The 23499-nt window shown below is 38.2% G+C and overlaps 1 protein-coding gene across 1 annotated transcript in view; it reads right to left on the reverse strand.

Annotated features, from left to right (window-relative positions):
* RP2 (RP2 activator of ARL3 GTPase) overlaps positions 1-22914 on the reverse strand; it is a 35988-nt gene extending 13074 nt beyond the window's left edge. Inside the window, exons 1-3 of the mRNA XM_081222001.1 lie at positions 22615-22914; positions 10946-11611; positions 6442-6556 (exon numbers count right to left, since the gene is read on the reverse strand). Coding sequence (XP_081078127.1) covers positions 6442-6556; positions 10946-11611; positions 22615-22716 — 883 coding nt within the window. The 5' untranslated portion in view covers positions 22717-22914. The remainder of the gene's footprint in view (positions 1-6441; positions 6557-10945; positions 11612-22614) is intronic.
* Positions 22915-23499: the final 585 nt, after the last annotated feature.

Genomic DNA, 23499 nt, shown 5'->3' on the forward strand with positions numbered 1-23499 from the left:
ATAAGCTTCATTCAGGCACAAGTTACAGTGCTGCTGGCTGTGCATTCAATGTTAATGAATCAAAAACATATCTAAATGAGGTGTCTTTAAAGAGAAGCACACATACAACAAGGTTATACTGATTGGTTGAAAGAAATGTTGTGACCAGAGACTTGCAGGAACCTAGCCCTGCATTTCTCCTAGGAGTAGCAATTCAGTACTCACTGATTCAGTGTTCACAGCAACTTTATAGAATAGACCTACTGTGAATAATGAGAATCATTCTATTAGAAAAGAAGAAATCAGTAACTCAAACTTAAACCTTAAGAAACTAGAGAAAGAAGAGCAAATTAAACCCAAAGCAAATGAAAGGAAGGAAATAAATATTAGAGCAGAAACCAATGAAACTGAAAAGAGAAAAACAATAGAGAAAATCAATAAAACAAAAATCTGCTTCTTTGAAATTATCAATAAAGTGATAAACCTCTGTCGAGGCTAATGGGAGAGGGAGAGGCCTCAAATCACCAACAGGAATATAAGAAGGACATCACTACTGATCCTACATACATTAATAATAAGGAAATACTATAAACTCTACACCTATAAATTTGATAACTCAGATGAAATGAAACAATTCCCCAAAAGACAAAAACTGTCAAAATTCACCCAAGAAGACAAATATATCTTGAAGAGCTCTCTATGTAATAAATAAATAAAATGTATGTCTAAAAATCTTCCCCCCAAGTCTTCAGGCCCAGATGGGTTTCACTGGCAAATTCTACCAGACATTTAAGGAAGAAATGATACTAATTCTCTATAATCTCTCCAAGATCACAGAAGAAGAAGGATACTTCTCAACTCATAAAATGAGGCCAGCATTACACTAATATCAAAGCAAGAGAAAGATACTACAAGAAAAGAAAACCACAAACCAATACACTTCATGGACAAAGATGTAAAAATCTACAATAAAATATTAGCAAACTGAATCCAGCAATATATTAAAGGGATAAAACTTCATGATCAACGGGGTGTATCTCAGGAATACAAGGTTGGTTCAACATTCAAAATTAACAAAAGTCACTCACCAGATTAAATGACTCAATAATAAAAAAAATGACCATCTCAATAAATACAGAAAAAGCATTCAACAAAATTCAACATCATGTGTGATAAAAAATCAACAGGGACTTCCCTGGTGGTCCAGTAGTTAAGAATCCACCTTTCAGTGAAAGTGATGCGGGTTCAACCCCTGGTCGGGGAACTAAGATCCCACATGCTGCGGGGCAACTAAGCCTGAGCGCCACAACTACTGAGCCTGCATGACACAACTAGAGAGCCTGCATGCCACAACTACTGAGCCTGCATGCTCTGGAGCCCACACGCCACAACTAGAGAGAAGCCCATGCGCTGCAATGAAGAGCCCGTGCACCGCAACGAAAAGATCCCACATGCTGCAACTAAGAACTGACACAGCCAAAAAACCCCAAAAAACCAAAAAAGCCCCTCAACAAACCATGAATAGAATGAAACTCCCTTAGTCTAATAAAAGGTATGTATGAAAAATTTACAACTACCATCATTCTTAATGGTGAGACTGAACACTTTCACTCTGAGGTCAGAAACAGGGCAAGGATGTCCTCTTCTCACTATTCTACATAGCATAATAGTGGAAGTCCTAGCCAACATAATAATGCAAGAAAAAGAAATAAAAGGCATGTCAAAGAGACAGAGGAACTAACCTAAAAGAGCTCCCAAAGGCTAAACTGGAACAATTTGATAGTGTTGGACTATAACCCAAAGAATAAAATACATATCTATGAGTCCCTACTGATAGACATAAATGACTGAATAAATAAATGGGAGAGAAGGGACAAATCTTTCCTACAGAATTCCAAATAATGTATGTAGATACTCCCCTCTCTAGGAGGTGGAGCTTAATTCCCTCTCCTTGAGTGTAGACTGGTCTTAGTGACTCAACTTCCAAAGATCATAGAAGGAACTTCCAAAGAGTATAGAAAGGGGAAAAAAGGAAACTTACAGTGTTCAAGAAACCTGGCAGATACCACCTGAACCAAGTCACTAAGGTCAACATCACCAGCATTAAGTCATGTTGCTATCATGTGCCCTATGATGTTATGTGATGTGACGTGATGAGAAGGGCACTTCACCTCTTCTCCAAAACCCATAACCCCAGTCTAACCAGAGAAAACACCAGACAAACGCAAACTGAGGGACATTCTACAAAATAACTTACCAATACTGCTCGAATATTTCAAGCTTATGAAAAACAAGGAAAGACTAAGGAACTGTCACAGATTAGAAGAGATTAAGGAGATATGATGACTAAATGCAATGTGGGATCGTGGATTGAATTCTGGAACAGAAAAAGGACATAAGTGAAAAATACCTGGTGAAATTTGAAGAGAGTTTATAGTTTGAGTAAATAGTATTTTACCCATGTAAATTTCTTAGTTTCAACAAATGTATCATGCTTATGTTAACATAAGTGGAAGGTGAGTTTCAAAACTCTCTGTACTACCTTTGCAATTTTTCTGAAAATCTAAAATTATTCCAATGTAAAGAGTTTATTTTAAAACAAAAATGTCTAGTAGATTCTCATCTCACTCAAACTAGAAGCCACAGTCTCTACAGTGGCCTACAAGGCCCTATATAATGATTCCTCCTTTACTACTTCTCAGATCTCATCTATGTTTGTAGAATAAATGAATATGACCCTCTAAAACAAAGGAACCCAAATCTGACTAATCATCAGAACCATCTGGGGAACTTCTTCTTTTTTTTTTTTTTTTTTGCGGTATGGGGCCTCTCACTGTTGTGGCCTCTCCCATTACGGAGCACAGGCTCCGGACATGCAGGCTCAGCGGCCATGGCTCATGGGCCTGGCCGCTCCGTGGCATGTGGGATCTTCCTGGACCGGGGCATGAACCCATGTTGCCTGCAACAGCAGGTGGACTCTCAACCACTGCGCCACCAGGGAAGCCCTGGGGAACTTTTTAAAATGCAGATTCCAAGGGAATCTCTCAGAGATATTTGAATCAGTCTTTCTGGGGTGGGAGGTGGAAATTTAAATCTTTAACAGCACCCCAGACGGTTCTGAGAATCAGTCAGATTTGGAAGATTCTCAAGATGAAAAACACAAGGAATTCTCTCATTAGGTTGTCAAATAGCTTCATTAATTGAAAGGAAATAATTATGACTACTTTAACTGAAGAGGAAAACTTAGAGACTCTAAAGTATAAACTATTTGAAATAAAAGTGAATTTTCAAATGAATAAGTCCATCCCCCTGCTAAGAACAGTGGTTTGCAACTGGGAGCCATTTTGTCCCCCACAGAGCATTTGGCAATGTCTAGAAACATTTTTGGTTGCCATAACTGGGGCAGTGTGCTATTGGTACCTAGTCAGTAGAGGCCAGAGATGCTGCTAAACATCCTATAATGTACAAGACAGCCCACCACAGCAAAGAATTATCTAAAATGTCAACAGTGCTGAGGCTGAGAAACTCTCCTCAGAATGACTGATGGCCACTTTTACATAAGGACCCAATCCATCCAACACCTGCTGGAATATCTCCACAGACAGCCTGCTCATTATTCTACATCCATCAATGCACTATTGGGCAGCTTAAAATTTTGCCCCAACTTTTCTTTTGAAAAATTCCAAACATTGTAGAAAAGTTGAAAGAATAACAAACATCCATCTGCTCTTCACTTACACCCATCAAATGTTAACATTTGGCCACGTTTGCTTTGCCACACACTATACACATACACACACATGCACACACAGACATGCACAAACACACACAATTTTTTGTTTTGCTGAGCCATTTGAAAATAGCAGACATCATCAACACTTCAGCATGCATCTCCTATGTAACCACAGTACCACTATCATACTTAAGGATACAACAATAATTCCAAAATATCATCCTCAAACTTCCCCAGTTGTCCCCAAAATGACTTTTACAGCTTTATAGTTCACCCCACCCTAATCCAAAATCCAATTAAGGTTCATTCCTTGCATTTAATTGTTAGGTTTCTTTTAATCCAGAATAGTCCCCCATTGTTTTTGTTTTCCAGGACATTGTCTGAAGAGTCCTAGCCAGTTATCTTGTAAAATGTCTTCTATTTTTGATTTGTTTCAGTTTCCTCATGGTGTCATTTAACATGTCTTCAGATTTCCTTTCTTTCCTATAAACCAGAAATTAAGTCTTGGCTCGATTAGATTCAGGTAAAATATTTTTGGCAAGAATGCTTCATAGATGATGATGTGTATTTCTCATTGCATCACATTAGGAGAAATACAATGTCAGGCTGCCCTGCCATCAGTGATGTTAAGTTTGATCACTGGGTTAGTGTGATGATCATCAAATCTCTGCTCTAAAGGTACACTTCCCATTTGAATTAGAATGTATAAGTATCCTATGTTTTATCAACTTTTACCCCAATAGTTTTAGCATCCACTGATAACCTTTGTCTGAATTAATTATTACATCAGGGGTTAGAAAATGGTGATTTCTGAAGTCTATCATTCCTTCTACGTTTATTAGCTCAGAGTATTCTATAAAGAGCAGAAGAGCTTTCCTTATTCCCTCTCCCCCCCACCCCCCTTTTTTTGGTGCTTAATACACATTTATTAACTGAATACATTAAATACTGTTGATTTTTCAAATTAGATAAAAAGCATGGGCTGATGAGTTTTATGGAGGTATTTCTCAGATTATAAAAACAAATTTTAAACAAGATCTGTGACTACTTAGATGAGAAACTGATTATTACTGTGAGCCAATTTGGGGTCTTGGAGAAAGGGTCATTTCAAGCTAATGGAAGAGTGCCTCTTTTAATAGAGGATAGGAAGCTTCTAGATCATGGGAATGTCTAGCAGTCATTCATGATATCCATGTAGACCATATAGTTAGGTAGATTCCAAGCTGGCTGGGTACGCTGGTCCATAGTTCAGTGCCAATTTCATCTCCCCTCTTTTTTATTATCACTATGGATGCATGGATTTCTATTGTTGTTTAATCAATTCCCTTCATTATTGTTTTTGATGCTCAAATTGTCCCAAATTTGGCCAGTGGAAACTTCTTGAGACTCCTTCAAGCTGGCTCCTGTGACCCTTTGACATGACTTCATTAGTCTTTGACCACTTCCTATGGACATCTCTGGTTTTAAAAGCTGTTTATATGATATTTATTTGCTGAAATTCCTATAACATCTGTCCATTGGTTTTGGTTCTACTTTTTTCAGGAACAGAACATTTTATTTCTTCCATGTGGAATGTTATGTGACTTAAACACATATTATGGATGGGTTGGAGCAATTCTGTGAAACCGTTTCACTAACATTACACAAGTATATAAATCATTAATTTGGGCCTACTCATATGCTCACTTCATCCCTAATCCTCACACTTTAGGATGTCTATTACACACACTTATTACTTAATTCAGTTTCTGAAAGCTGCTGAGAGTTTAAAGATTTGTTTCCAATGTTCCATCAAATTTTCCCATATCAAAATGGCTGCATCAAAGGAGCCGGGTCATAATTTCCTATATATGATCTGGGATAGATTCATGCACTGGTTGGAGCCAGTCCTTGGTACTACTAGAGTAACCACTAAGGTATATGAAATACTGCATTACTACTTAAGGGCCAAATCGCACCCAGCATTAGTTATTAAAGTTATCCTAACAATCCTCCAATATTTTCATACAGGTTTTTGCATTTTATTACAACTTATTTATACATAAAGAGCATGTAAATGCAGATGTGCCTTCTTTCTACGGTATATCCAATCAGCATTACCTATTACCATATATATTTGCTCAGGCCGGTCAAGAAAAGCCTGATGAGCCTAGAGCAAAAAATGTCCCTGCCCTAATAGATGAATGGTACTCTGTCTTCTAGAATACATAGAGGCAAATAGCAACACTTCAGGAGGGCACAGGAACTCTAGTTTCTCTGTTTGTAGACATATTTCCGGTATCTGACAACTTAATCAGATCATGTTAAATACACAGAATAGTATACTGTTTTATTTATATTTCTTATTCCTTTTCCAGTATGGTCAAAGCACACTGAAGGCAGAAAGAATCCTTATCAAGTGCTTTGTAACTCTGGGCAGGGAGAAGGAAATGGTCACTCACTATAGTACAATAATAATAATAAAATAATAAAATACATAATAATAAAATGTGACTTTCAAGAACGAAGGTGATAGAACAGGGAAAAAAAAACCTAATGCCTAATTTCTAGGTAATTACATATGGCTTTTCGAAGGATGTGAAATTTTGACATTTCTGAATAGTAATAGGAAAAACATAAAACAAATGACAAAGAGAAGACAATGTAAGAGAAATACTAAAGGCAAGAGTAAATCAAATCAGCAGGTCAAGGGAAAAACCACAAAAGTATACCAATCATCCAGAAGGTACCTTTGTTCAGAAGAGGAAGGAAGTCAGGTGCTTTTTCCCGAAAAACCCTTTGAGCATCTTCAGCCTTCAATGACACCTCCTTTGTCTGAACCAGGAAAAAGCCTTTACCAACCAGCTGTGGGAAACAAAATTTCATTTACATTTTAAAATGACCTGAGACTAAAACAATATTTTCCTATTCTACAATTTTTCTGTATAAAATGCAACACAGTGCTCTGATTTTTGTTTTAGTTATAACTGTAATTAATTCAGGGTGTTTGCTGTAAACAAGTTTTCACATACACAAGATTCTTTCTTCCAGATGGGTGGTTCTGATTAAGAATTAGTACTGCCACTCCAATAAAGACGTTTAAAAAAAAAGAATTAGTACTGCCTACTGTTACAATTAAGGGTCAAATAAATGTAAATTAGCCCTCAAAATTTTAAACTTTATTAAAAAAATTTTGTTGACTGAAACTAACAGAAGCTTTAGTTTGGTGATACTGTTCAGTGAGAGGAGAATGGTTAAGTAAAGTATGGTACATTCACAAGACAAAATACCATAGTTTGTTAAATATAACAAATAATGAAAGGGGGAAAGCTTATATAATACTGTTAATTTTAAAAAGCATGATTCAAATTTATATAGTATAGCACAATAATGCTAGAATACATTTATGGAATACTTACTATGTGCCAGGCAGTTTTATGTGTTCTACATGTAAAACACGTTTAACCCTCTCACGAGGCAGGTATTATTATTACTCTCATTTTACAGATGAGAAACTAAAGCACAGAGTGGTTAAGAAATCTGCCCATGGTCACACAACTATTAAGGGACAGAGCTGACTTGAACCCAATTAAACTGATTACAGACTAAATAAATTAAAAATTATTCCTACAAAGACAATTCAAGGTACAGCACATTATGGATGATTTTTAAACTTATTTCTACAGTTCTCTATAATGAGTATACATTAATTTTTAAAATAATTATGAAAGTAGTTTTTAAAAATGCAAAGCGATTCAACCAATTAAAGCCTATTGAGTTTTTAATTATAAAAGTAACAAATAGGCTCAATATAGAACATTTATTTTTTTAAAACATTAAAAAAATAAAAAACAGAAACAAAGAAATATCAACCAAAGTGCTACCACTCAAAGATGCCACTGCTATACAGGTATACTTCCTTTTTTTTGGCCATGCTGCATGGCTTGTGGGATCTTAGTCTTAGTTCCCCTAACCAGGGATGGAACCCATGCCCCCTGCAGTGGAAGCACGGAGTCCTAACCACTGGACCACCAGGGAAGTCCCGGTATACTTCCTTTTACCCTTCCAGTTTTCATTTTCCCCCATTATAGAAATAATACATGTTTTATGTAAAATCCATAGAGCTACGAACAAGTAAAGAAAACCCTGCTCTTAATCCACTTCCTAAAAAGAACCACAACTCTCAACATTTTAGTATATATAACTCTCCAGACTTATCTACTTTAAAAAAAATCAGATACGCAATATTCTACAAATTTTCACTTACTCGGTTGTGAACATTTTCCAACTATTCTACTATAAAATCCGTTTTAATGGTTGATAGTATTTCATTCTATGGCTACGTTATTCCATACTATTTCATCAAATTGGATTCAAACTCAAATCCTTTTCCAGAGCCCTCAATGCTGCCTCAGAAAAAGAGAAACATCCATAAAAAAGTAGCAGAAAATTACATAAACATCACTGCCAGATAATGACTGCAAAGTTACTTAAATTATGAGAAACAATCCCACATCTGTTTCTAGTTCTCTAGACTGCTCAATACCTCTCATTTTATAGTCAGACACATAAACTGACAAAAGTAAGATGATTAATTCAAAACACTGTTACCTAAAAACAATGAACTATGAAACTAGTATATTTATTTTGATATTTCACTGCAGACATGTGAAGAGACTCTTTTTCATGAAAATTCTTCTACTTTTAAAGACTTGAAAATAGAGGTAACTACCCAACTTAAATTATACAATACTTCCAAACAATTCCAACTACTTTTACTTTAATTTATCCTGTGCTTATCTGTGATATAGTTAAGAGGCAGCAAGAAATCTGATTTTTAGGTAAGAAAACCGAGGCCTAGTAACTTCTCTTGACTCCTATGGAATGTACTTTCTGGTTTACCCAGTTTTTCTGGACTTCCTACTCTCTGAAGTTTTACACTTCCTACCTTAAAAAATCATTATGATATGTTTAATTTATGAAAACACTATGAAACAAAATTCTGTGCTAGTCCTAGGGTTTAACAAAACCAGAGTTAGCAATCATAGTTCCAGTCTAAGCTGTTCTAAGACATTTGTGTTATGATACGAGAAAAGACTCAAGTTTCATTTTTTTCCGTCTCAGCATTAACTAGCTTCTACACATATTTTCCAGGGAACTCGAGCTTCATTTTTTAAAAAATATGTAATCGCTCTCTTGATATGTAAGTTACCGGTCTTTCAGCACGTTGTGATACCCTCTTCACGTGTACTCAGCATTTCCTGCTTTTTGTTCTCTTAATTCTGTGATTTCAGAATTAGTCAGGATAACTCTAGCCAAAAAGTCCCAGGGTTTTTCCTTCTAGACCGGAGGGTAGTATCTGCCTTGCCTCCACACATTTTCGGTCATATTCCAGCTCCACCAGGCATTTATCAACTTTCCTTTACCACTGAGGCAGCATAATAGCATCATGCTTAAGGGTTAAGACTATGGCCTACAAAGCCAAACTGCCTGGATTTAAATCATGGCTCTGCTACTTACCAGCAAGTGACCTTTTGCAAGTTACTTACCTTCTCTGTGGCTCATTTTTCTTATCTGTATAAAGAGGAACAATGGCACCTATTTCATAGGTTATTCCTGAATTAAGTGAGTTAATTCACTTAAATACTGTACAACAGTCACCTGACGTATAATGAACACTATATTAACTGTTAGCTATTATTATTATTGTCATCATTTTTGTTACTGTTATTGCTGGATTTTTATTTAAATTATTTTGTAATCCAGAAGGACATCTAAAGAACATCACTCTTCCTGGTCATATTGCAAAAAGTGCACACAATGGTGCCATTTTGTACACCAGATATCAAAAGTTAAAAGGTTAAGAACATCTGGTGACTCATGAAGAATGACAGTGTTTGTTTTGATGGCTTTTTTCTTTAAACGTACTGTACATTCTTTATGTCCTCTCCTCATTATCTACCAAAAAGGAGTTTAACCTGAATAATTACCTCTGCTTTTTAAAAAAATCACCATACAGTATAATGATAATGTTTAGCTCTCAGATGTTGGATTAACATGTGATTAGATAGCTCAAAGGCCAGAGCACTTTTTCTATATCTCACCAGATCCATAGCACATTTTTATCAGATTGGCATAATCAAGAAAGAAAATATCAAAGTCTTAAGATTATACTTGGCTTCTGTTGTTTTGAAAACTGGACCTCAGATATACTTTGTGGATTTCAGACATGGGTTTTCTACATTGTAGAATGTATAAGCTACAGAGAGGTGGTCATTTTTCTAGTTTTTTTTTTTCTAAAACCATTCCTTTTGACAGAAGTATTACAACTTAAAAAAAATCCATTCAAAAAGAGTTTTCCATTCACCTCTCCATTTCTGGAAGTTTGATTTTTAAATTCAAACAGACTCTTTCTGAAGAAAGCCTGATAAATGACTAATCAATACATCCTACTGCTGCCTCCCCACTGGAGGAACTGCTGCTCCTGGAGCCCCTAACCTCCACATGCCCATTTATTTTTCAAGTGAAAGCTGCTACCCAAAGAACCCTTCTCTACTCCTGAAAGCACTGAAAGCTCCTGCTCGTGAGTCCACAATCTCTGCTGTCCCAGCTGCCACCTCATTGTTTCACACCAACTTCCTCTTCATGGCAATAGGGCAAAGGAAAGTAATGCGGAGGTTGCTCTCAGTCAAAGCGGGCTCCAAAAGTTGTATGCCTAAATACCTTTCCCACACCTTAAACAGTTAAAAACTCCAAATAAATTTCCCCACTAAATAATTATAAAAGGTCATGCTTTACTTTGCAGTACTACTTTTGTGAGCTCCCATGTAAATCAGTTATGATAAAGAATGGAAGTTCTTTGAGGGCAGAGAATTTTGTCTATTTATCTCCAGTCCCAGCATGTATTTCATCAGCTCTAAACTGCCATCAATTGTAAGATGCATTTCAGAGGAGCAAAACTGTGGAAAACAAAGGTGCATCCTATAATCAATGAAAGAGGGTGACAGAGTAACCTGCACACAATGAGTGCTTAACAGATGCTTCCTGAATTGAATTGTTTTTAAAAAGTTTCTTTGGGAAAGTATTTGAGGCCTAAGCAACTAGCTTACAGATAAATCTGTAGGGGGCAGAGGACTATAATTTAAGGATTGCCTGTATTTCTAATAGCCAATTTGAAAAGAATGGACGCTCTCCAGAAAGTAGTGTGTTTCTATGTAGGTGTATGTCTGTTTCTCTTCTCTCTCTTCTCCTTACCTCATCAATTAGTTTCCTGGCATTTGCGATAGTATAATCACCAGCAAATAATACCACTAAGCATGACTCATCACTGTTCTTCTGTCTCTGACCCCGGGACACTGGAACGATACTTCTACTGGCTTCTGTGGAAAGGCGGACAGCTTTGAGCTCTTCAGTAGTAGGTAGAGGAACATGGTCCTGAATGACAGCATCTTCTGGAAGAAGGCTCCAATTGAGTTCTCCTGACACAGGTGTAAAGTCATGAATGTTACTCCAGGTATTATTGAAGATACTGAGCCCTGCATCTTTGAACTGGAAAGCTAATTCAGGGTAGTACCATTGAAAACAGCCAAACTTGATATTCGTGGAAGACTCAATAATGGGCTGAGTGGCACAGCACAAAAAGACTTCCAGCTTTCTACAATCCCGCACACGAAACTGTTGGCAGGCTAATGCGCACTTGCAATCTCTGCAATTCCGGAAAAACACACTGCCTTTCACCGGTCCCAGAAAAATGACACAGTTAGTACAGTCATCAATAGTAACTGTAGCAGAGTGATCAAAAATATAGATGTTACAGTTCTCACAGTCTTGAATGAGAAACTGTTGTCCTGCCACTTTCCCAGGTAAGCGACCTACTGTTTCATCCTTCAGTCCACTGAACATGTAGTCTTTCGGATCAACCTGCAGGAACAAAACACAGATCTTGAGTATTATTGACATTATTCAGCAAACATTAATTGTCTATTGGGAGTCAGGAACGATTTTTATTGCTAAAATAATATGTTCGAACTCTTACTGACTTTGCGACATAATAAGAAAATGAGCAGGACAAAAAACCTTTTTTTTAATAAATACATAAAAGGCATGGGGGGAAGAAAGGGAGAGGAAACTGTTATAGATAAAGAAAGACTCAGGACGTACCCACCAAATGATGTGTGGACATTGTTGGATCCTGTTTTAACATATCAACTGTAAAAGTACTTTTTGGAAACAATTGGGGAAATTCTCATACATACACACAGCATACTGGATGATATTAAGGAATATTTCAGCTTTGAGCCTTTTCTTTTTCTGACGCTTCACTTTTAAAAAACTTCTGCGTCCTTAAAACTTCTGAACTTGGAAATACACCCAGATTGGAATATGTTTCTCTATCTTTCCATAAATTGATGCCTGGGTCTTAGTTTCTAAACCCTGACTGATTTCTGCAATATGCTACAGAAAATGGAAGCACCTGAAGGCCCAAGAATCACTATATGTCAGAATTTGCATCTACAAATTTGATTGAAACATTTACTGAGCTACTCCTACAATGTAAAATTTTCAAATTTCACCATTTCCATCTTTAGGCATTTTAAACTAAAGCTCACAGAATCTTTTAAACAGTGTGCCTAGAATCTGTTACATTATTTTTTAAATTTTAGCTGACCTCTCAAAATATAGTCATTAAGAGACCATTTTGATTTTTCTAAATTACTTTTAAATGTACTTGTACTGTCCTAACCTCTTTGTGAATATTAAATTTCATACAAAACTATTCATGTACCAGAAACAGGCTCCCATAGGTAAGGTACACAAAAACTTGATTATTTACAAAGGATAATTTAATCATCTTAATCGTTAGCAAACTAGCTTAAAGTGACTTATTCAGTATTACACAATAAATGTTGTACTCATCAGTTTTACACAATGTACTAGAAGTAGTATTGGTCTGTAGCATGAGGCAATAAAAGACACAGTACAGTCATCAATAGTAACTGTAGCAGAGTGATCAAAAATATAGATGTTACAGTTTTCTAGTCTCAATTTTGTCACCTATGAGCAACATGAATGAAAAAGGCACTTTAACTTTCTAGATTTTCATTCAACCATTCAGCCATTTGAACACCCAATAGGAGCCAGACATTGTTTTAAGCACCAAAATGAATATGACCAACTCTTTCCATAAAAGAAGTGAACACTAACCTAAACAAATGATTTTAAAACAACCTGGCTGTGTAATGAGAGATGCTCAGAATATTCTGGAAATACAGAGGAGGGACACCAGGTGCAGGGGAGGTAGGGGTGTAAGACTTCCTGTGCAAAGTGAGAATGAATAAGCTGAAGTTCACCAGGTAAAAGGGGTAGGAGTAAAGGATCCTCCCTTCCCATATCAGGCAAAAGTGAAAGAATGAAACAAAATAAAACTCTTCAGGGAGTGTGAGGAAAAGTGAACATGGTTTGGTGTTACCAGTGATACTGCAATGGGAGCAAATGAAGCTGGAGAGGTAGGCAGGGGCCATATTATGAAGCTTGGAAGTTCTCTGTGGACAAAGGGCTACCACAGAATGATTTAAATAAGCAAAATTTACATTTTAGGAAGATTATTCTGGTAAGAATAAGGACAAGTGGCGTGTGGATCGGAGAGGCAGTTGCAGTCATCCAGGAAGGGCTGGAACTAGAGCAGTGGTTAGCAGGGAAGAGGAAGATGGAATGAATTTGAGAAATACTGAGGAAGGAGAATCAGCCGATTTAGTAATTCAATGGCTGTAGGAGGTAAGGCAGAAGGATGGGTCAAAAATGATTCCTAGTTCTCTAGTCCAGTATTTTTCAACCTTTTTGACTACAATTCACATTAGTAGATTCTCCAGCACAGCCCAGTACATGTATTTATGAGTATCTGTACATGTACACATACCAATGAAAGAAAAGTTTCACAAAATAATACTTACCCTTATTTTGTGTTAAACCCCAAATATTTTCTATTATCCCACCCACAGGTTTGAAGAAACACTGCTCTGGTTTATGTGATTGGATGTTGGTAGTGCCATACACCAAAAAAAAAAAAAGAAAAAGAAAATATAAGAGGCAGCACAGGTTTAATGTGGGAAGAGGTGTTCAAGGTATTCCATTTCTAGGATTTTACAGGTGACACACAAATAAAGGTACAGTGTTCCAGTTTGGTCTCTATCAAGATACTGAACTAGCATAGTTGCTGGCTCCCAATTATCCAAGATCAATCTCAAATGGACCAAGTAAGAAAAATACCAAGAAAAGGGGAAACTATGAGACACCCCTGTAGTGGGTGTGGGAACAGAAGACAGAAAAGGAAACTCAGATTTCTTCTCTTGTTTCTCCCTTTCCCAAATCTTGAGACAACAATGCTTCCCCTACACCTGCTAGGACTCAGACCTGTGGTCCAGATTTCCCTGGGAGCAAATTCCGGGCAGGGCAGAAACCCTGTGCTGGCAAAGAGCTGAGAAAAATGGGTGGGGATTAATTTTGACAGTGGTTCAGGACCTCTCCAAATCCTCAGAACTGGCAAATTAAAATCTAAGAAGTGTCTTCTAATGCTGCTTCTCAAGTACTGATTGGTCAAGTGAACCAAAAAAAAAAAAAAAATCAACAAGGATCTAGGAGATCCAGACCACACAATGAATAAGTTTGAGTTCTGCACCCAACTAGTAGAGTATACTCACATTTTTTCTCAAGCACACATTGAAGGATTTTTTAAAAAAATCATGTACTAGTACTAGATCATAAAGAAAGCCTCAACAAATTTTAAATAATAGATAACTTACGGGCTATTATATGCGACCAAGATGCAATTAAATTAGAAGTTAATAACAAAAGATACTTTAAAAAATCTTTGCCTGTTTGAAAATTTTAAAAACACACTGCCAAATAACTCAAGGATTCAAGAAATCATAATCAAAACCTAAAAATACTTAGGATTAAATGTTAAAACACCAGCTATGGAATGCAGCAAAAAATGGTGCTTAAATAGCTACAATAAAAACTCTCAAATTAATGAGTTAAATGTCCATCTTAAGAAATTAGACAATAAATAGTAGAATAAACCTACTTTCTGTAGTAGAAGGAAAAAAGATAAAAATAATGGAGAGATTAATGATTTAGAAATCAAATATACAATAGAAAACATCAGCAAAGCCCCAAATAGGTTTTTTGGGGGGGAAAAAACTAAAATTTGGGAATTCCTTGGTCATCCAGTGGTTAGGGCTCCACACTTCCACTGCAGGGGGCATGGGTTCGATCCCTGGTCGGGGAACTAAGATCCCGCTAGCTGCGCAGCATGGCCAAAACAAACAAACAAAACCAAAAATTAGGCAAACTTCTGGCATGAATGATCAAGAGAATAAGAACAAAAACAGTATGAATGAAAGGGGTGTATAATTATAAATAAAGAAGTTAAAAAGAGAATAACAACAACTATATACCAACAATTTAAAAAACATTTTGTCCATGAAATGAATGCATCTCTTAAAAAATAACTTACCACAGCGAATTTGAGAAGTTAAAAGCTTAAATAAAAAGCTATTACTACTAGGGCTTCCCTGGTGGTGCAGTGGTTGAGAGTCCGCCTGCCAATGCAGGGGACACAGGTTCGTGCCCCGGTCCGGGAGGATCCCACATGCTGCGGAGCGGCTGGGCCCGTGAGCCATGGCCGCTGAGCCTGCGCATCCGGAGCCTGTGCTCCACAACAGAAGAGGCCACAACAGGGAGAGGCCCACGTACAGCAAAAAAAAAAAAAAAAAGCTATTACTACTAAAGAAATAGAAACAGTGGCTAAAGTGTTCCCACAAAGAAAACACCAGGCCCTGATGGTTTTATAAGCAGATTCTAGTTTTATTCATCCCAGTTTTATGCAAAGCTTTAAAGACAATAGAAAAAGAAGCAACAGTCCTAATTCACGCTACTAGTCTGTCCAGCAAGAAATAAGAAAAACAAAAGAAAATTTTAGGTCCATTTCACTCATGCCTATAGACGTTTTGAAAAAAATTGTCAATTAAATCAATCCTATAAGAAGAGAAAGCACCACAACCAAGTTGGATTTATCTCAGGTTGTGTAAAAATGGTTCATTATTAGAAAACCTTTCAATGTAAGTCACTACTATGTGATATCAACTCACATTTTAGTCCTAACTCCTGTCACCCTCCTATGGGAACTTTATTCTTCAGTAGATCTGACGCACTTGCTGTAACTTGTCTATGCCCTCTGATTCTCCTTTGCCCAGAAGGCTCTCTCCTAGTTCTTCTACTTGCCCACCTGTCACACTTTTCCTGTGACGCCTTCCAGTTCCCTCAACCAGAAGTCTGCTCTCCTTTTTCTAGTACCTACATTACATTAAATACCAATCTACATCCCCTTATGTATCTAAAACTTTGGGCTTGAATCCTGTAACCAACCTATTTAAAACAGAAACACCTCCTCCAATAATATTACCTCTTTACCCTTCTTTATTTTTCTCCAAAGCACTTAGCTTCTTTTTAACACACTATATATGAACTGTATTTATTGTCAGTCTCCCCACTGCCCTCCATTAGAACATAAACTATATGAGCGAAGGGATTATCTGTTTTGTTCACCTGTTTTCCCCAGCACTTAGAACAGTGCCTGGCACTACAGAGGCCCTGCACACATACTTATTGAACCCAATTTAACTATTTAATCTTCATTACCTCAGAGTATAACCAGAAGTAGGTGGTCTCCAGGTATCTCTTGAATAAACAAATATGAAGGGTAACTGAGACTGATGATTATACACTTCTCCACACCCCATCTCTCTACTTCATCCCCAAAGAAGACAGACTCTGAAATGTATTTTTAGGGACATTCACTTAGGTCACTGTTCAAGTTAGCCAACTTCTGAGTAGGAAGATAATTATACACAAAGCCAGGCAGAGGCACTCCTTTTAATGTCAGTCATGGGTCTCTCCATTTTACATACTCTTCTGTCCCTACCTTCAGTAAAAGGAGGCCGAGGCTGCCTTCCACTTGGTAGAGCCAGTGGAAGGGGATGGGAATGTGGTCATGGAGTAGGCTAATGGGATCTTGATCTAGTCAGGAACATGCAAGAGTGGTTTAAGTTGGTTCTGCTTTAGGCCTTAAGGAGGATAAAAAACGGTTCTCTGGTCTTCTTCAGCTTGTCTTCTCAGCACCAGTCTACCTCCCACAGTAGGAGTGAGATGATCTAGAGTGCCACCAATAGGTTTTTTTGAAAAGGAGTCCAGGAGTTGGCCTGTCTCTACCAAAGCCTCAAACTCAATGAGCAAGGGGAATCTTCAAGCTTCAGTTTATGGTTTCTCTCACTGTACCAGAAATTCCTTAAAACTTTTATGTAAAATTTTGTGTGTATTTTCCTGGTTAAGACTCCGAATTTCCACTGCAGGGGGTATGGGTTCGATCCCTGGTTGGGGAACTAAGATCCCGCATGCTGCATAGCAAAAAAACAATAAATAAAATGTGAATCTTAAAAAAAAAAGACACTATTAAGAGAAGACAAGTCATTATTTGGGAAAAAAAAATATGTGCAAGACACACATGACAAGGGACTTGTATCCAGGATATATAAAAAAAACTCTCAAAACTCAATAATAAGAAAACAACCCAGTAAAAAAAAATGGGCAAAAGGTTTTAATAAACATTTCACCAAAGAAAATATACAGATGGCAAATAAGTACATGGAAAAATGCTCCACAAATAATTAGTCATTAGGGAAATGCAAATTAAGCCACAATGAAATACCACTACACTCCTATTAGAATGGCTAAAATTTTTTTAAAAACTGACCATACCAAGTGCTGGTGAGGATGCAGAGAAACTGGATTTCTCATACATTACTGGCGGGAATGCAAAATAGCACAGCTGCTTTGGAAAAGGGTTTGGCAGTTTCTTATAAAGTTTAATATACAATTTCCATATGACTCAGAAATCCTACTCCTAGGTATTCACTCAAGTGAAATGAAAGCTTATGTTTATTCAAAAACCTGTATGCAAATGTTTATGGTAGTTTTATTCATAATTACCAGAATTTGTAAACAACCTAAATGTCCTTCAACTGGTGAATGGATAAACAAATGTGGTAAATCCATAAAATGGACTACTACTCAGCAATAAAAAGGAACTCCTGATACATGCAACAACATGATGAATCTTAAATGTGTCATGCTAAGTGAAAGAAGCCAGACTCAAAAGGTTACCTACTACATGATTCCATTTATAGGACATTCTCAAAAAGATAAAACTATAGGGATAAAAAACAGATCAGAGGCTGGAGGCAGAGTTGACTACAAAGGAGCATGAGGAAATTTGGGGGGGATGATGGTACTGTTCTATATCTTGATTATGGTGATAGTTACATGACTGTATTTGTCTGTCAAAACTCATAGAACTGTACACTTCAAAAGGGTAAATTTTACATTATGTAAATTACACTTCAATTAAACAAATTATTTAAAGCTTAAACATTGCTAAGTCAGTTTCAAGGCAAATAGCTATGTAGCTGAAAGGTAATTTCATGAGTGAAAATAACAAATACCAGTACCTTGATCTTACATACAATGATGACAAGAGAAGGTGAAGTATTATATTTATATAACACACCATGTTGCTAAATATATAACCACAAAATAGAATTATGAAATTTTAGGATTAGAAAGGATTTTTCATATCTAATTCATTTTTAATCTAATTTTACATCCTATCACATTCTCTCTGTTCATTCAGATTTGCCTGAATGCTTCTATCGATGCTTACCTCTTCTCTTAAGATGCTCAAAGAATTAAAGAACTGGAAGGGATCTTAGGAAATTGAGGGCTGGAAAAGCTAAATGACTTGACCAGTGAGATACAGTACAGGACAGAATGCAAATTAAAACCCCAGTCCCATACACTTTCCACTCCACGCGCTTTTCCCCTTTTCCCACTTTATATGAGTGAAGAAATTGGAACCCCCATACACTGTTGGTGAAAATGTAAATGGTGCAGACACTTTGAAAAACAGTTAGGCAGATTCTCACAAAGTTAACCGCAGAGTTACTATATGACCCAGGAATTCCACTCCTAAGTATACATCGAAGAGAAATTAAAACATATGTCTACACAAAAGCTTGTACACAAATATTCATAGCAGCATTATTTGTAATGGCCAAAAAGTGGAAACAAGCCAAATGTCCATCAACTAACGAATGGATAAACAAAACGGACAGTAAAATAAATAAAATTTATTTATAAATAAAATGAAATAAAATATCTACTCTGTTAATGTCATTCAGCAATAAAAAGGAATAAACTACTGATATATGCTATAATATGGATGAATCTCAAAAACATGCTAAGTGAAAGTAACAAAAAGACCACATATTGTATGATTCCACTGATAAATGTCCTAAATAAGCAAATCTATAGAGATAGAAAGTAAAACTGTAGTTTCTAGGGGCTAGGAGGAGTGAGGGGTAACTACTTATGGATCTGGGTTTCTTTTGTGAGGGATAAACATGTTCTAAAATTAGATCATAGTGATAGTAACATAACCCTGCGGACTTGCTGAAACTATTGACTTGTACACTTTAAATTAGTAAACTGTAGGGCATATGAATTTATCTCAATAAAGCTATTTTTAAATGAATAAACAAAGAACTAGTTACTTCCTTTAAGCAGCAACAACTTTGTGTAAAGGATTTAAAACATGTCAACAAGTTTGACACTTCTCCCATCAAGAGGTCCCCTCCTCTTGGACGCAGGTGGACATCTGTGATTGCCTCAACCAACAAAATATAGCAGAAGTAATGCTACATCACTTAAGATGTAGTTAGAAAAACTAGTTAGAAAAAGCCATGCAGCTTCTGCCAGTCTCTCTTAGGACACTTGCCCTGGGAACCCAGCCATCACGCTGTGGGGAAGCCCAGGATACAGGAAGAGGCCTCTGGCCCTTAGCCCCAGCTGAGCTTCCAGCCAAAAGCCAGCATCAGCTTGCCAGCTAGCTCTGTGATTAAGTCATATTGAAAGCAGATCCTCCAATCCCCAGTCAAGCTGCTGCAGCTGATGCCAGATAAAGCAAAGAGCCAACCTGGCTAAGCCCTACACAAATTGCAGAGTTGTGAGCAAAATAAGTACTTGTCATTATTCTATGCCATTAAGTTTTGGGGTGGTTTGGTATGCAACAATGGATAACTAGAATACCTCACGTACTTAAAAGGCTAAAAACAGCATCTAGCCCCCTACTCAACGCAGACACTTCTTTCTAGTAGGTCTCCATCCAACCTCTGCCTGAATGTTTTGACCAATACGGAGATCAGTTCTTCACAAAGCCACCCTTTCCACTGAAGAACAACTCTGGGAATTATGATCTGCCTTATACTAAGACTGGTTCTGTCCTGCCCAATCTCTGGCCCAAGTTCTATCCTCAGAGGTGACCAGTACTGTCTAACCCTCTTTCTCAGGACAGGCCTTTACCTTATTAAACAGTAGAGAAATTTTTACCAGGTTTGATTTTATAACTGAGGAACCTGAATGGACACAAGATGTGTTGTCCATACTCAAAATCACAATTTTCATACCTATGCCATCATTTCTATTGTCTAGAAAGAGTATTGGTATGAATAACTAGTAAATGAAAGCTACTTTTCTGTACTACTCATCTTCCCTTGATACTTAAATATTTCCTGTTTTAACTCAAAAAAGCCAGTCAGCTCTTCAAGGGCAGGGAAAATAATTCTTATAATTTTGAGTTTTCCTTGGTGTTTGAGAACATATATATTGAATAATTTGCCTAGCTATGGGAGGCAGCATACAGATAACAAGGATAAAAGCATTTCCTTCCAAATGATTTAAACACAGATCTTGCAATCCAAAAATATTTCTCATCATGTCAATGTAGTAATTGTACAATAAGCTTTTTTTTTCCAAGTCAGCAATAGAAAATGAGCTTCTTACGCTGTTGATTACAGTATACCAGTTGTCGTGACAACACTGAGTCCCCAAACATTCTTTCTAATTGAGACAATTTCTTCTAGCTTCAGTCCCCTAAGACTGACCCAATTACACAAGTCAAAACCCAAAACCCAGAGGGTGCCTCTCAATAAAGATACTCTGATTACACAACCTAAGGAAAAATCTAAACATCACTTTTCCAAGTTGCAAGGAAACTTTTCAGGCAATGCACTTTACTTTTTTTTTTTGGCACTTTCTTTTTACAGCTAAGTCTTACAAGTTGAATGGTAATTGTCTGATATAACTTTAAAATTGTTTATGTTATAGTCCATGATCACATTAGAGACCTAAACTTTTAATACAAACCATTCTGTTAATATACATCCAACGTATCTCATTTATGTTCTCTGGGCTGCATTTGCATCCCATTCCTTTTAAGGTACAATTAAAATCTTCTAGGAGCAAGCAAGACCATGCTAAACTCAGTAAAAGTATCACTGGACTAATACAGAACATTTGCACACAACCCATACTGACCTCATGAGAGCTAAGGAGCTAGAAAAAAATCTTTAAAATCACATAAAATGTAGCAGGCTATCATAAATTAGAGGTACCCTAGAGTGAATTCTTAGTAATTCCAGAAGAAAAAGAAAAAATTCCCCAAAGAAAAAGCAATGTTGGGAAATGTGGTATCTCCACTGTCTCAAAATGTAAGCTGGTAATTCTTTCTCTAATAGTCCAGGAGAATTTTTAAAGGGGTTGTTTTCAGACAGAAAATATAGTATTTTCCACTCTTACATTATAAAATGCTGCTATCAAGTATGGATAAAAGAGAATTAATAAACAGACCATGCAACCCTGTGTAACAGGGGCAGAAAGATGGGGCTGAGAAGTCTGTAAAAAGCGTCCAATTTTTAAAATCTGACACTTGGAGAACCGAGTTTATGTGAATACATTCTGCTGGGGACTGGAAATCATGTGGGATGGTCTATGAAATCAAAACATTAGTAAGACATTTACTATAAAGTAGTCATGGATACAGATATGTTTATTAAGCAAGGAGTTAACTGTTCATAACACTCATTTAAAAGTCTTTCTTTTCGCTTGGATGAGAAAAATAATTGATGGATCTATCAACGTATTTTACTAAACACAAATGGAGAACTATGTAGAAAGAGGAAGCATTATGAAATTTATGACTAAGTGCGCTTTGTGTAAGACTAGTGGACATGTTCAAAGCTTTCTCGTTTCTGGCTATATAGAAAAGTAAAAATAAGGGCATTTTCATTCATGAAAGCAACAGTAAAATACTGCCTGGCTTATGCTGGTTATTTTCATCTTACGGTCTTTACACACATTCCAAGGCTGATTACATTTTCATTATTCCTTTCGGGTAAGTGGAAGAGGAGGTCATACAAAGCTGTATGTCAAACGGTCCACTTCGTCATTGAGAAAATTCAGCAGTGTAATATATCAGGAGGCACCAAAGAGATTTACTGGCTAGGGCAGACAAAAGAGAAAACAACCACAGAAAGAACACAAGCCGCGAAAGAGATGAGATCAGTCCAGTCCCATGTGTAACTCGAGGACTGGACAAAACCCCGCTCGGCGCTGCGAGTGAAACGAGATGTGAGATTTGGGGCATTCCGGGTTCTCCTTCCTTCCCTGGAGTCCATCCTTGGACCGGAGGGCAGGGTGCACAGAGGAGGAAAAGCCCGAAGGGTCCATCTGCTTGGACAATGAGCTCTAGGGCCCCTTCCAGCGCTGCACCGCCCTCCGTGGAGCCCTCTCTGACGCTGAATTTCACGGCTCCCCCAAAAGTCATTCACTCCGACTTCAACTACTCGTGGGAGAGAGCGAGCGCGCAAGGGCGGCAGCTGCTGGGTCCACCCCCTCAGCGCTGCCCGGCCGCTGGGGACCCTTGCCGAGCGGCTCGGGAAGGCTGAGACCAGCCGCTATGGGACGTTGGTTACCTTCTCGCGCTGGTCCCAGCTGTACTGCTTCGGCCGGTCCTCCTCGCCCTCCGGCTGCGACTCCTTCTCAGCCTTCCGCCTCTTGGAGAAGAAGCAGCCCATGGTCCCGGCCCGCGGGGTCCCACTAGCCACTACTCCTCGCCGGCGCGCTGGCTCAGACACCTCCTGGAGTTGTGGCGTGAACCCCGGAGGTCCGGGCCCCGCAGCTCTCCGGACACCGCCCCGCGGAACCGCCAAGCCGCCCGCAGCCTCGGTTCGCCTGCCAGGCCCCAAACCCCTTCTCTTTTTCCTCTCAGTCGCCTTGACGACCCACCGCAGCCAATGACCGCTCAGCGCCCTGGGAGCCAATCCAAGTCCCACGAGCAGCCCTGCGCAGCCTATGAAGAGAGGCCGACTTACGCACACAGCCAATCCACGCCCGGCTCCTGCGCCAGCCCCCAGGGGCGGGCCCGGTCGGCCCAGATGCACTCACAGCCGCCCCCGCCCCCAATCCTGCCCCACCCCTCCTAGGAGTCAGCGGGGCTGTCCAGCTGCCGGAGTGCAGCCTCGGCAGCCAGGTCTTTTTGCCCTAGGTTCTCAGTTTCCAAGTTCTAGACTCGGGAGGGCTCCGTAGTTGAACATTAGACTTAAGTTTTGTGGTGCAATTGGGAGGGAACAGGAATTCCTGCTGATGCAGGAAGGGCCATGAAATTCGTATGCCTCACTCTTCGTCACCCATTCCCCGACCCCACGTCTGGCCAGTGTCACCTCTTCGGGAAATTTCCCCAAAGACCTTCCCGAACCTCCTTGCCCTCTCTTATGTGCTTTCTTAGAATTTCCACGAATGACTCTAAAATTGAACAAGAACTTAGAAAAATAATTATTTTTGTATCGTCTCCTTATTGG

The sequence above is a fragment of the Mesoplodon bidens genome (assembly GCF_964165515.1).
Source record: "Mesoplodon bidens genome assembly, chromosome: X".
NCBI lineage: Eukaryota > Metazoa > Chordata > Mammalia > Artiodactyla > Ziphiidae > Mesoplodon > Mesoplodon bidens.